Source organism: Oncorhynchus tshawytscha, unplaced genomic scaffold (genome assembly GCF_018296145.1).
Source record: "Oncorhynchus tshawytscha isolate Ot180627B unplaced genomic scaffold, Otsh_v2.0 Un_scaffold_3377_pilon_pilon, whole genome shotgun sequence".
In the NCBI taxonomy this organism is placed as follows: domain Eukaryota; kingdom Metazoa; phylum Chordata; class Actinopteri; order Salmoniformes; family Salmonidae; genus Oncorhynchus; species Oncorhynchus tshawytscha.
This window is the reverse complement of record NW_024609477.1, coordinates 162183-177500: the sequence shown is the minus strand read 5'-3', so window position 1 is coordinate 177500 and position 15318 is coordinate 162183. Positions and strand designations below refer to the sequence as shown.

General features: G+C 47.1%; 1 protein-coding gene across 1 annotated transcript in view; it reads left to right on the top strand.

Moving 5' to 3' along the window:
• Positions 1-15318, top strand: part of LOC112267651 (vacuolar protein sorting-associated protein 8 homolog) — a gene marked incomplete at its 5' end in the record, with an annotated part of 131924 nt that overhangs the window by 7920 nt on the left and 108686 nt on the right. The window contains 4 exon segments of the mRNA XM_042315476.1: positions 3084-3237; positions 7966-8025; positions 13363-13470; positions 13597-13677. Of these exon segments, the coding sequence (XP_042171410.1) occupies positions 3084-3237; positions 7966-8025; positions 13363-13470; positions 13597-13677 (403 nt within the window).

The following is a 15318-nucleotide window of genomic DNA, read 5'->3' as shown; positions in this document are numbered from 1 at the left end:
GTGGGTTTAGGGCCATGTAAAATTGTGTGGATGAAGGGCGGGTGGGAGGCGTGCGGGTTGAATAAAGGGAAAACGATGCATCAAAAAATCCATAAATGTATAATTAGTTTGCATATCTATCGGCTACATTGAGTTTTATCTTTCCTTGTGTTTATCTGACATTAGTGTGTAAGCATCACTTTTAGGGCCAAATACAGTACAACAACATGAAGGTTTTATCTACAACTGCACTCTGGTGAACATAGTGTAGGTGGATATTTAAACCAATGGGTGGAAACAGAGGTTATACAGGACATTCTGTAGGCTGTTGCCGTCCACAAAAGACAAACAGGACATTCTGTAGGCTGTTGCTGTCCACAAAAGACAAACAGGACATTCTGTAGGCTGTTGCCGTCCACAAAAGACAAACAGGACATTCTGTAGGCTGTTGCTGTCCACAAAAGACAAACAGGACATTCTGTACAGGACATTCTGGACATTCTGTAGGCTGTTGCCGTCCACAAAAGACAAACAGGACATTCTGTAGGCTGTTGCCGTCCACAAAAGACAAACAGGACATTCTGTAGGCTGTTGCAAAAGACAAACAGGACAGACAAACAGGACAAAAGACAAACAGGACATTCAAACAAAACAGAACAATAGTAGCAACAAAACGTCTACCAAATACAAACACATCAAGACTGTAACAGACTGTAACAGACTATAACAGGCCCAGACTATAACAGGCCCAGACTATAACAGACAAACAGGCCCAGACTATAACAGGCCCAGACTATAACAGGCCCAGACTATAACAGGCCCAGACTATAACAGGCCCAGACTATAACAGGCCCAGACTATAACAGGCCCAGACTATAACAGGCCCAGACTGACTATAACAGGCCCAGACTGTAACAGGCCCAGACTGACTAACAGGCCCAGACTGTAACAGGCCCAGACTGTAACAGGCCCAGACTGTAACAGGCCCAGACTATAACAGGCCCAGACTATAACAGGCCCAGACTATAACAGGCCCAGACTATAACAGACCAGACTAACAGGCCCAGACTAACAACAGACAGATAACAGGCCCAGAGACTATAACAGACAATAGCAGGCCCAGACTATAACAGACAATAACAGGCCCAGACTATAACAGACTATAACAGGCCCAGACTGTAACAGGCCCAGACTGTAACAGACTGTAACAGGCCCAGACTATAACAGACTGTAACAGGCCCAGACTGTAACAGACTGTAACAGGCCCAGACTATAACAGACTGTAACAGGCCCAGACTATAACAGACTGTAACAGGCCCAGACTATAACAGACTGTAACAGTCTGAGGCCCAGGTACTCAGTAATGTCTTTTTTCTGCAGTATTACTTTAGTGCCGTGTTGCAAACAGGATGCATGTTTTGTAATATTTGTATTCTGTACAGGCTTCCTCCTTTTCAGTCAATTAGGTTATTATTGTGGAGTAACTACCATGTTGTTGACCCATCCTCAGTTTTCTCCTAACACAGCCATTAAACTCTGTAACCGTTTTAAAGTCACCATTGGCCTCATGGTGAAATCCCAGAGCAGTTTCCTTCCTCTCCGGCAACTGAGTTAGGAAGGATTCCTGTATCTTTGTAGTGACACCATCCATATTGTAATTAATAACTTCACCATGCTCAAAGGAATATTTAATGTCTTATTTTTTTTACCCATCTACCAATAGGTGCCGTTCTTTGTGAGGCATTGGAAAACCTCCCTGGTCTTTGTGGTTGAATCTGTGTTTGAAATTCTTTGCTCGACTGAAGGGACCTTACAGATAATTGTATGAGTTGGGTACAGAGATGAGGTACACACTACTATTGCAACTTATGGGACTTGTTAAGCTCCAGTACTTATTTAGTCTTGCAATAACAAAGGGGTTGATTACTTATTGACTCAAAACATTTCAGCTTTTCATGTTAAATTAATTCGTAAAAATAAAATAAAAAAAAATAATAATGAAAAAATAAAAATCCACTTTGACATTATGGGGTATTGTGACAAAAACATCTAAATGTCATCCATTTTAAATTCAGGCTGTAACACAACAGGATGTGGTAGGATGTCGAGGGGTGTGAATACTTTCTGAAGGCCCTGTAGTTGGTTTATTTTGGACCCTCACATGGTCTTCCTATACATTCAAGCACCCCTGTCACTATCTGTAACCACAGTCTAACAGTACATTATTTTAATGAGGTATTACAGCGAGACAGGGAGGGAGGGAGGGTGGGTGTGTGTGGGAGGTGTGTGTGTGTGTGTGTGTGTGTGTGTGTGTGTGTGTGTGTGTGTGTGTGTGTGTGTTACAGCGTGACAGGTGTGTGTGTGTGTGTGTATAATGAGGTATTACAGTGAGACAGAATGACCCCTGCTCTGTTTGACATTATTATACAAAGCTGTCTCTTATTCAGGTCAGATTAATGGAAATAGGGGGAGAAGTACTTTTTTGGTTTTCTGGCTTCTCTAAGGCTGTGTCCCAAATGGCTCCCTATAAAGTGCACTACATCTGGCCAGGGCCCATAGGGTGCCATTTGGGATTCATCCACTCTGTTCTGTACTGCGTGTGTGTATGTCAGAATGTGAGGGCTTTAGGGGAAATAGGATATTCAATATTGTTCTAATGAACCACAGTTCTACTTTGGGACTGGAGTTATGTTTATTTTGTTAGTCTGTGAGGGGCTTGTTTTTTTTAATATCTTTAGTTGTTTTGTTCTCTCACTCTCCTTTCCCTCCTCCCTCTTCTGTCTTCCCTCCTCCCTCTTCTCTCTTCCCTCCTCCCTCTTCTCTCTCCCCTCCTCCCTCCTCCCTCCTCCTCCCTCTTCTCTCCCCTCCTCCCTCTTCTCTCCCCTTCCTCCCTCCTCTCCCCCTCCCTCCTCTCCCCCTCCCTCCTCTCTCTCTCTGTCTCTCTCTCTCTCTCCCCCCTCCTCTCTCTGTTTCTCTCTCTGCCTCACTCTCTCCTCTCTCTCTCTCTCTCTCTGCCTCTCGCTCGCTCTCCTCCCTCCTCTCTCTTCTCCCCTCCTCTCTCTTTCTCTCCCCCTCTTCTCTCCTCTCTCTCTCTCTGCATGTAGGAGGTTGATGGGGATGCGTACATGTGAGTCTCGTTGTCTGTTCAGTGGCTCTAAGGGAGAGGTGTGTAATGTGGAGCCTCTTTTTACCGCCCCGGACCTGAAGGATCACCCCATCACACAGTACTCTCTCCTGGCCATGGCCTCTCTTACTAAGGTAAACCCTGTACCAGGTTTACCCAACTGGCGACCATTATTTGACCCCCTTTGTTTTCTGGGTAAAAAATTAAATGAACATATTTTTATTATAATATTTTATTGTTGGACAAAAAAAAAACGGTAAAATTGCCAGCAAATCAGCTCCAAATGGAAATATGTTCCCTAGTATTCCCACGCATAATAGAGAGAGGGATACACTGAGTGGCCAGTTTATTAGGTACACCCCCCCGCCCGTTCACCAAAATGGTTTGCTCCTACAGACAGTGAGTCATGTGGCTTGCTATATAAAGCAGGCATCAAGGCATTCAGTTACTGTTGGATTGAACGTTAGAATGGTCTAAGCGACGTGGTAAGATCGTCGGTTCCAGGATCTCAGAAACTGACAGCCTCCTGGGCTTTTCACACACACGACAATCTCTAGTGTTTTTATTTTATTTTATTCAACTAGGCAAGTCAGTTAAGAACAAATTCTTATTTTCAATGACGGCCTAGGAACAGTGGGTTAACTGCCTGTTCAGGGGCAGAACGACAGATTTGTACCTTGTCAGCTCGGGGATTCGAACTTGCAACCTTTCGGGTACAACACTCTAACCACTAGGCTACCCTGCCGCCCCAAGAATGGTGTGACAAACAGAACATCCAGTCAGCGGAAGTCCTGTGGGAGAAAACAGCTCGTTGATGAGAGGTTGAAGGAGAATGGTAAGAATCGTGGGAACTAACAGGCTGGCCACAAACAAGCAAATAATGGCATCTGAACGGCCTCTCGGAACACACAACTCGTCGCTCCACGGATGGGCTATCTCAGCAGACGACCACACCGGGGTCCTATCAGCTACAAACAAGGACAAACTGCTGCAGTGGGCAGGCCATCACCAACACTGGACAGTTAAGTAGTGGAAAAACACTGCCTGGTCTGATGAATGTTTCGTCATGGCGATGGCAGTCAGGATGTGGTGTAGGCAGTCATGACCCCTGCCTGGGGTCAAAGGTAAAGGCTGGTGGTGTATTCCTGCCACACGTTACGGTCCCTATTCCTGCCACGCGTTAGGGTCCCTATTCCTGCCACGCGTTAGGGTCCCTATTCCTGCCACGCATTAGGGTCCCTTGATACCAATTGAGCAACGTTTCCATGTCCTGGAGTTAAAGGGCGGGGGGGGGTCTGACCCAGTACGAGATGGGTTACCTAATATGAATGATTATGTTAAAGTTTCCATGTCCTGGAGTTAAAGGGGGGTCTCTGACCCAGTACGAGATGGGTTACCTAATATGAATGATTATGTTAAAGTTTCCATGTCCTGGAGTTAAAGGGGGGTCTGACCCAGTACGAGATGGGTTACCTAATATGAATGATTATGTTAAAGTTTCCATGTCCTGGAGTTAAAGGGGGGTCTGACCCAGTACGAGATGGGTTACCTAATATGAATGATTATGTTAAAGTTTCCATGTCCTGGAGTTAAAGGGGGGGGTCTGACCCAGTACGAGATGGGTTACCTAATATGAATGATTATGTTAAAGTTTCCATGTTTCCATGTCCTGGAGTTAAAGGGGGGTCTGACCCAGTACGAGATGGGTTACCTAATATGAATGATTATGTTAAAGTTTCCATGTCCTGGAGTTAAAGGGGGGTCTGACCCAGTACGAGATGGGTTACCTAATATGAATGATTATGTTAAAGTTTCCATGTCCTGGAGTTAAAGGGGGGTCTGACCCAGTCTGGGTTACCTAATATGAATGATTATGTTAAAGTTTCCATGTCCTGGAGTTAAAGGGGGGTCTGACCAGTCGAGATGGGTTACCTAATATGAATGATTATGTTAAAGTTTCCATGTCCTGGAGTTAAATCTGACCCAGTACAGATGGGTTACCTAATATGAATGATTATGTTAAAGTTTCCATGTCCTGGAGTTAAAGGGGGGTCTGACCCAGTACGAGATGGGTTACCATCTGAATGATTATGTTAAAGTTTCCATGTCCTGGAGTTAAACTGACCCAGTACGAGATGGGTTACCTAATATGAATGATTATGTTAAAGTTTCCATGTCCTGGTTTACTATATCTGGGTTACCTTATGAATGATTATGTTAAAGTTTCCATGTCCTGGAGTTAAAGGGGGGTCTGACCCAGTACAAATGATGGGTTACCTAATATGAATGATTATGTTAAAGTTTCATGTCCTGGAGTTAAAGGGGGGGGTCTGACCCAGTACAGATGGGTTACCTAATATGAATGATTATGTTAAAGTTTCCATGTCCTGGAGTAAAGGGGGGTCACTACGACCTAATATGAATGATTATGTTAAAGTTTCATGTCCTGAGTTAAAGGGGGGTCTGACACAGTACACACTTACCTAACACTATGAATGATTATGTTAAAGTTTCCATGTCCTGACCATTATGTTAAAGTTTCCATGAGTTAAAGGGGGGTCACCCAGTACGAGGTGGGTTACCTAATATGAATGATTATGTTAAAGTTTCCATGTCCTGGAGTTAAAGGGGGGGGTCTGACCCAGTACGAGATGGGTTACCTAATATGAATGATTATGTTAAAGTCATGTGATATCTGTTTGGGCTTCTTGCGGTCAATTTGCAGTTTACAAATGATCTGTAATTAAGTTCTGGACCCCTGACCATCTGCTAAAGAATAAACAGCCCTGCAGCTGAATCCTACACACTACACACTATACACTATACCCTATACACTACACTATACACTATACACTATACACTATACACCCCTGACCATCTGCTAAAGAATAAACAGCCCTGCAGCTGAATCCTACACACTACACCCTACACACTACACACTATACACTATACACTATACTACACACTATACACTATACCCTATACACTATACACTATACACTATACACTATGACCATCTGCTAAAGAATACAGCCCTGCACACTAATACACTACACACTATACACTATACACTATACCCTATACACTATACACTATACACTATACACTATACCCTACACACCCCTGACCATCTGCCAAAGAATTAACAGCCCAGCTGAATCCTACACACTACACACTACACACTATACACTACACCCTACACACTACACACTACACACTATACACTACACGCTACACACTATACACTATACCCTATACACTATACCCTACACACTATACACTATACCCTACACACTATACACTATACCCTACACACTATACCCTGCACACTATACCCTACACACTATACACTACACCCTACACACTATACACTACACCCTACACACTATACACTATACCCTACACACTACACACTATACACTACACACTATACCCTACACACTATACACTATACCCTACACACTACACCCTATACACTACACCCTATACACTACACACTACACACTATACACTACACCCTACACACTATACCCTATACACTACACGCTACACACTATACACTACACGCTACACACTACACACTATACCCTACACACTATACCCTACACACTATACACTATACCCTACACACTACACGCTACACACTATACACTATACCCTACACACTACACACTATACGCTACACACTATACACTATACCCTATACACTACACCCTACACACTATACCCTACACACTATACACTACATACTACACACTATACACTACACACTATACCCTATACACTATACACTACACACTATACACTACACCCTACACACTATATCCTACACACTATACACTACATACTACACACTATACACTATACCCTATACACTATACCCTACACACTATACACTATACACTACACGCTACACACTATACACTACACGCTACACACTATACGCTACACACTATACACTACACACTATACACTATACACTACACACTATACACTATACACTACACACTATACCCTACACACTATACCCTACACACTATACCCTACACACTATACCCTACACACTATACCCTACACACTACACACTATACACTACACACTACACACTATACACTACACACTACACGCTACACACTATACCCTACACACTATACACTACACCCTACACACTATACCCTACACACTATACACTATACCCTACACACTATACCCTACACACTATACCCTACACACTATACCCTACACACTATACCCTACACACTATACCCTACACGCTACACACTATACCCTACACACTATACCCTACACACTATACACTACACACTACACTACACACTATACCCTATACACTATACACTACACCCTACACACTATACCCTACACACTATACCCTACACACTATACCCTACACACTATACCCTACACACTATACCCTACACACTATACCCTACACACTATACCCTACACACTATACCCTACACGCTACACACTATACACTATACCCTACACACTATACCCTATACACTACACACTACACCCTACATGCTACACACTATACACTGTACACTATACACTATACACTACACTATACACTATACACTATACACTATACACTACACACTATACACTATACACTACACACTATACACTACGCCCTACACCCTACACACTATACATTACACTACACACTATACACTACACACTATACCCTACAGTTTGTTCTATACTAGGGGACACACTACATTGACACATTGACACCCTACAGTTAACATTGTTATTGTTATTTTTGTCTTACTCTTCAATTCCACTGAGAATATTTGTCTTTGTCTGTTTTCAATCCAACACGAGCTTGTTCCTTTCAGATTCTAGTGATCGGACTGAAGCCTTCTCTCAAAGTGTGGATGACATTTCCCTATGGCAAGGTACCTCTTCTCTCATCTAGGTCTTTCCCCCTCTCCCTCAACCCTTCCTCTCTCTCATTATCCTTCTCTTTCCTCTCTTCTCCCTCAACCCTTCCTCTCTCTAGTTATCCTTCTCTGACCTCTCTTCTCCCTCAACCCTTCCTCTCTCTCGTTATCCTTCTCTGACCTCTCTTCTCCCTCAACCCTTCCTCTCTCTAGTTATCCTTCTCTGACCTCTCTTCTCCCTCAACCCTTCCTCTCTCTAGTTATCCTTCTCTGACCTCTCTTCTCCCTCAACCCTTCCTCTCTCTAGTTATCCTTCTCTGACCTCTCTTCTCCCTCAACCCTTCCTCTCTCTAGTTATCCTTCTCTGACCTCTCTTCTCCCTCAACCCTTCCTCTCTCTAGTTATCCTTCTCTGACCTCTCTTCTCCCTCAACCCTTCCTCTCTCTAGTTATCCTTCTCTTTCCTCTCTTCTCCCTCAACCCTTCCTCTCTAGTTATCCTTCTGACTTCTCTTCTCCCTCAACCCTTCATCTCTCTCGTTATCCTTCTGACTTCTCTTCTCCCTCAACCCTTCCTCTCTCTCGTTATCCTTCTCTGACCTCTCTTCTCCCTCAACCCTCCTCTCTCTCGTTATCCTTCTCTGACCTCTCTTCTCCCTCAACCCTTCCTCTCTCTAGTTATCCTTCTCTGACCTCTCTTCCCCCTCAACCCTTCCTCTCTCTCGTTATCCTTCTCTGACCTCTCTTCTCCCTCAACCCTTCCTCTCTCTAGTTATCCTTCTCTGACCTCTCTTCTCCCTCAAGCCTTCCTCTCTCTAGTTATCCTTCTCTGACCTCTCTTCCCCCTCAACCCTTACTCTCTCTCTCTCGTTATCCTTCTCTGACCTCTCTTCCCCCTCACAACCCTTCCTCTCTCTCTCTCGTTATCCTTCTCTGACCTCTCTTCTCTCACAACCCTTCCTCATCCTTCTCTGACCTCTCTTCTCCCTCAACCCTTCCTCTCTCTCGTTATCCTTCTCTGACCTCTCTTCTCCCTCAACCCTTCCTCTCTCTCGTTATCCTTCTCTGACCTCTCTTCCCCCTCACAACCCTTCCTCTCTCTCGTTATCCTTCTCTGACCTCTCTTCTCCCTCAACCCTTCCTCTCTCTCGTTATCCTTCTCTGACCTCTCTTCTCCCTCAATCCTTCCTCTCTCTAGTTATCCTTCTCTGACCTCTCTTCTCCCTCAACCCTTCCTCTCTCTCGTTATCCTTCTCTGACCTCTCTTTCCCCTCTCCCGCTCTCCTTCCCACCCTCTCTGTGATCTCTTCCCTGTTGCTCGCTTTAATGGGCTTTTGCCTCACTGTAGAACGGCGCTAAAGACCCATAATGTTTTTATAAACTCATCTCTAAGCCTTTATTGAATGTCACAATCATAACATGTCTAGCTACTGCTAGGAACAGAACAGGAGATTGGAGGGGGCACAATAGATGCTCCCTTGCTAGGAACAGAACAGGAGATTGGAGGCTGGGGGGGGGGCACTATAGACGCTGCCTGGCTAGGAACAGAACAGGAGGCTGGGGGGCACTATAGATGCTGCCTGGCTAGGAACAGAACTAGGAGATTGGAGGCTTGGGGGGCACTATAGACGCTGCCTGGCTAGGAACAGAACAGGAGATTGGAGGCTGGGGGGGGCACACTATAGACGCTGCCTGGCTAGGAACAGAACAGGAGATTGGAGGCTGGGGGGGGGGCACTATAGACGCTGCCTGGCTAGAAACAGAACAGGAGATTGGAGGCTGGGGGGCACTATAGACGCTGCCTGGCTAGGAACAGAACAGGAGATTGGAGGCTGGAGGGGGCACTATAGACGCTGCCTGGCTAGGAACAGAACAGGAGATTGGAGGCTGGGGGGGCACTATAGACGCTGCCTGGCTAGGAACAGAACAGGAGATTGGAGGCTGGGGGGGGGGCACTATAGACGCTGCCTGGCTAGGAACAGAACAGGAGATTGGAGGCTGGGGGGGGGGGGGCACTATAGACGCTGCCTGGCTAGGAACAGAACAGGAGATTGGAGGCTGGGGGGGCACTAATAGACGCTGCCTGGCTAGGGACAGAACAGGATGGACCTGTGTCTCTGAGGGGATTTAATGGACCTGTGTCTCTCTGAGGGGATTTAATGGAGTCTCTCTGAGGGGGATTTAATGGACCTGTGTCTCTCTGAGGGGGATTTAATGGACCTGTGTCTCTCTGAGGGGGATTTAATGGACCTGTGTCTCTCTGAGGGGGATTTCATGGACCCGTGTCTCTCTGAGGGGGATTTAATGGACCTGTGTGTGTCTGAGGGAGAATTAATGGACCTGTGTCTCTCTGAGAGGGATTTAATGGACCTGTCTCTCTGAGAGTGTTTAATGGACCTGTCTCTCTGAGAGGGTTTAATGGACCTGTCTCTCTGAGAGGGTTTAATGGACCTGTCTCTCTGAGAGGGTTTAATGGACCTGTGTATCTGAGAGGGTTTAATGGACCTGTCTCTCTGAGAGGGTTTAATGGACCTGTCTCTCTGAGGGGGGTTTAATGGACCTGTGTATCTGAGGGGGGTTTAATGGACCTGTGTATCTGAGGGGGTTTAATGGACCTGTCTCTCTGAGAGGGCTGCCTGGCTAGGAACAGAGCAGGAGATTGGAGGCTTGGGGGGGGGGCACAATAGACGCTGCCTGGCTAGGAACAGAACAGGAGGCTGAGAGGGGGCACTATAGACGCTGCCTGGCTAGGAACAGAACAGGAGGCTGAGAGGGGGCACTATAGACGCTGCCTGGCTAGGAACAGAGCAGGAGATTGGAGGCTTGGGGGGGCACTATAGACGCTGCCTGGCTAGGAACAGAACAGGAGATTGGAGGCTTGGGGGGGGGGCACTATAGACGCTGCCTGGCTAGGAACAGAGCAGGAGGCTGAGGCTGGGGGGGCACTATAGACGCTGCCTGGCTAGGAACAGAACAGGAGATTGGAGGCTGGGGGGGGGCACTATAGACGCTGCCTGGCTAGAAACATAACAGGAGATTGGAGGCTGGGGGGGGGACACTATAGACGCTGCCTGGCTAGGAACAGAGCAGGAGATTGGAGGCTGAGAGGGGGCACTATAGACGCTGCCTGGCTAGGAACAGAACAGGAGATTGGAGGCTGGGGGGGGGGCACTATAGACGCTGCCTGGCTAGGAACAGAACAGGAGATTGGAGGCTGAGAGGGGGCACTATAGACGCTGCCTGGCTAGGAACAGAACAGGAGATTGGAGGCTGGGGGGGGGACACTATAGACGCTGCCTGGCTAGGAACAGAACAGGAGATTGGAGGCTGGGGGGGGCACTATAGACGCTGCCTGGCTAGGAACAGAACAGGAGATTGGAGGCTGGGGGGGGCACTATAGACGCTGCCTGGCTAGGAACAGAACAGGAGATTGGAGGCTGGGGGGGGGACACTATAGACGCTGCCTGGCTAGGAACAGAACAGGAGATTGGAGGCTGGGGGGGGCACTATAGACGCTGCCTGGCTAGGAACAGAACAGGAGATTGGAGGCTGGGGGGCACTATAGACGCTGCCTGGCTAGGAACAGAACAGGAGATTGGAGGCTGGGGGGCACTATAGACGCTGCCTGGCTAGGAACAGAACAGGAGATTGGAGGCTGAGAGGGGGCACTATAGACGCTGCCTGGCTAGGAACAGAACAGGAGATTGGAGGCTGGGGGGCACTATAGACGCTGCCTGGCTAGGAACAGAACAGGAGATTGGAGGCTGGGGGGGGCACTATAGACGCTGCCTGGCTAGGAACAGAACAGGAGATTGGAGGCTGGGGGGGCACTATAGACGCTGCCTGGCTAGGAACAGAACAGGAGATTGGAGGCTGAGAGGGGGCACTATAGACGCTGCCTGGCTAGGAACAGAACAGGAGATTGGAGGCTGAGAGGGGGGCACAATAGACGCTGCCTGGCTAGGAACAGAGCAGGAGAAAGGCCCTGTAATTTCTATTCATTGTATAAAGATTCAGCTATTTGCTGAACTGATTAAAGTACATCAGTCTTCATCATACTCTGTGGTAGTGCCAGTAATAAGGTTTTGTTCACATACAGCAGGCAGAGAGAATATAAAGGACGCTGATTTTGTAAAGCCTGGAGGACATTGTTGGAGAACCCTTTTGTTCCAATAAACCCCTGGGCATTTGTTTAGTTTCTTCGTATGAGAGTTATTCACCTCATCCTCCACCAGTCTGTAGCACCCACCTCGCTGATACACTCTACACCCTGGCAACCGTTTTATACACCACAGTACTCACCGTGGATTGGCTGTCGTATTGGAACGGCTAGAAATGGCACCCTGGTCTACAGTAGTGCACTATAAAGGGAATAGGGTGTCATTTGCCTTGGTCTAAAGTAGTGCACTATAAAGGGAATAGGGTGTCATTTGCCTTGGTCTAAAGTAGTGCACTATAAAGGGAATAGGGTGTCATTTGCCTTGGTCTAAAGTAGTGCACTATAAATAGGGAATAGGGTGCCATTTGCCTGGTCTAAAGTAGTGCACTATAAATAGGGAATAGGGTGCCATTTGCCCTGGTCTAAAGTAGTGCACTATATAGGGAATAGGGCCCTGGTCTAAAGTAGTGCACTATATAGGGAATAGGGTGCCATTTGCCCTGGTCTAAAGTAGTGCACTATATAGGGAATAGGGGCTTGGTCTAAAGTAGTGCACTATATAGGGAATAGGGTGTCATTAGCCCTGGTCTAAAGTAGTGCACTATATATGGAATAGGGTGCCATTTGCCCTGGTCTAAAGTAGTGCACTATATATAGGGAATAGGGTGCCATTTGCCCTGGTCTAAAGTAGTGCACTATATAGGGAATAGGGCCCTGGTCTAAAGTAGTGCACTATATTGGGAATAGGGTGCCATTTGCCCTGGTCTAAAGTAGTGCACTATATATAGGGAATAGGGTGCCATTTCCCTGGTCTAAAGTAGTGCACTTAGAGGAATAGGGCCCTGGTCTAAAGTAGTGCACTATAAGGGAATAGGGTGCCATTTGCCCTGGTCTAAAGTAGTGCACTATATAGGGAATAGGGTGCCATTTGCCCTGGTCTAAAGTAGTGCTGTGTTATTTGTAGGTGAATAGGGCCCTGGTCTAAAGTAGTGCACTATATAGGGAATAGGGTGCCATTTGCCCTGGTCTAAAGTAGTGCACTATATAGGGAATAGGGTCTCATTTGCCCTGGTCTAAAGTAGTGCACTATATAGGGAATAGGGCCCTGGTCTAAAGTAGTGCACTATATATAGGGAATAGGGTGCCATTTGGGACACTGGTGAATAAGACCTGACTATTGTTGTTGATGTTGCAGACGGACCCGACCAGTGTTCCCCAGCTGGCCTGGCAGTTTGTCCCCGTTCAGAAGGTGGTCAACCCCGTCCTGGCATTCTGCAGAGGAGACACCGTACACTTCCTGCTGGTAACACCTCACTTCCTGTTTACTTCCTGGTTACCATTATTCCTTGTTTAGTAAACAATAACAATAGATTTTTAGTAGTTGTTGTAAACCTACTGTCCTGTTGACTGACTGACTGTTTGTGTCCAGGTGAAGAAGGATGAGACCGGAACCATCCATGTCATCAAGCAAAGACAGCTGCAGCTGAACTGTGACATCATCAGTCTGAATGTAAGTGCCGCATGATGTCACTTCAGGATCTGTCTTTCTTTACAGGCCACATCTCTTCTTTTTTTAACCCTCTGCCCTTCTCCGTTCCTTCCTCGTATCCTTACTGAATGGGCGTGTTTGACGTCGCAGCTGATTTGACATTTTTAGTCAAGACTGACTGATCTACAAAGAACCTTATTATTATTAGCATTATAAATAACTACTCAGTGTTATTTGTCGATCAGTCAGACGGTCACAATTTACTCATGATACGTCACAGTTTTGAACACAGCCAAGGTCTCTCTCTGTCGCCTTGTTCTGCCGCGCTTTCTGGTTCTGGCTCTGCCTCTCTGTTATTATCCCTCTCCTTCACCCCCTGCCTCTCTGTTATTATCCCTCTCCTTCACCCCCTGCCTCTCTGTTATTATCCCCCTTCACCCCTTTCCCTCTCCTTCACCCCCTGCCTCTCTGTTATTATCCCTCTCCTTCACCCCCTCCTGCCTCTCTGTTATTATCCCTCTCCTTCACCCCCTGCCTCTCTGTTATTATCCCTCCTTCACCCCCTGCCTCTCTGTTATTATCCCTCTCCTTCATCCCCTTCACCCCCTGCCTCTCTGTTATTATCCCTCCTCCCCCCTGCCTTCACCCCCACCCCCTGCCTCTCTGTTATTATCCTCTGTTATTATCCCTCTCCTTCACCCCCTGCCTCTCTGTTATTATCCCTCTCCTTCACCCCCTGCCTCTCTGTTATTATCCCTCTCCTTCACCCCCTGCCTCTCTGTTATTATCCCTCTCCTTCACCCCCTGCCTCTCTGTTATTATCCCTCTCCTTCACCCCCTGCCTCTCTGTTATTATCCCTCTCCTTCACCCCCTGCCTTCTGTTATTATCCCCCCCTTCCCCCCTCCTCTGTTATTATCCCTCTCCTTCACCCCCTGCCTCTCTGTTATTATCCCTCTCCTTCACCCCCTGCCTCTCTGTTATTATCCCTCTCCTTCACCCCCTGCCTCTCTGTTATTATCCCTCTCCTTCACCCCCTGCCTCTCTGTTATTATCCCTCTCCTTCACCCCCTGCCTCTCTGTTATTATCCCTCTCCTTCACCCCCTGCCTCTCTGTTATTATCCCTCTCCTTCACCCCCTGCCTCTCCCCCTCCCTTCACCCCCTGCCTCTCTGTTATTATCCCTCTCCTTCACCCCCTGCCTCTCTGTTATTATCCTCCTTCACCCCCTGCCTCTCTGTTATTATCCCTCTCCACCCCCTGCCTCTCTGTTATTATCCACCCCCCCCTGCCTCTCTGTTATTATCCCTCTCCTTCACCCCCTGCCTCTCTGTTATTATCCCTCTCCTTCACCCCCTGCCTCTCTGTTATTATCCCTCTGTTATTATCCCTCTCCTCCTTCACCCCCTTCACCCCCTGCCTCTCTGTTATTATCCCTCTCCTTCACCCCCTGCCTCTCTGTTATTATCCCTCTCCTTCACCCCCTGCCTCTCTGTTATTATCCCTCTCCTTCACCCCCTGCCTCTCTGTTATTATCCCTCTCCTTCACCCCCTGCCTCTCTGTTATTATCCCTCTCCTTCACCCCCTGCCTCTCTGTTATTATCCCTCTCCTTCACCCCCTGCCTCTCTGTTATTATCCCTCTCCTTCACCCCCTGCCTCTC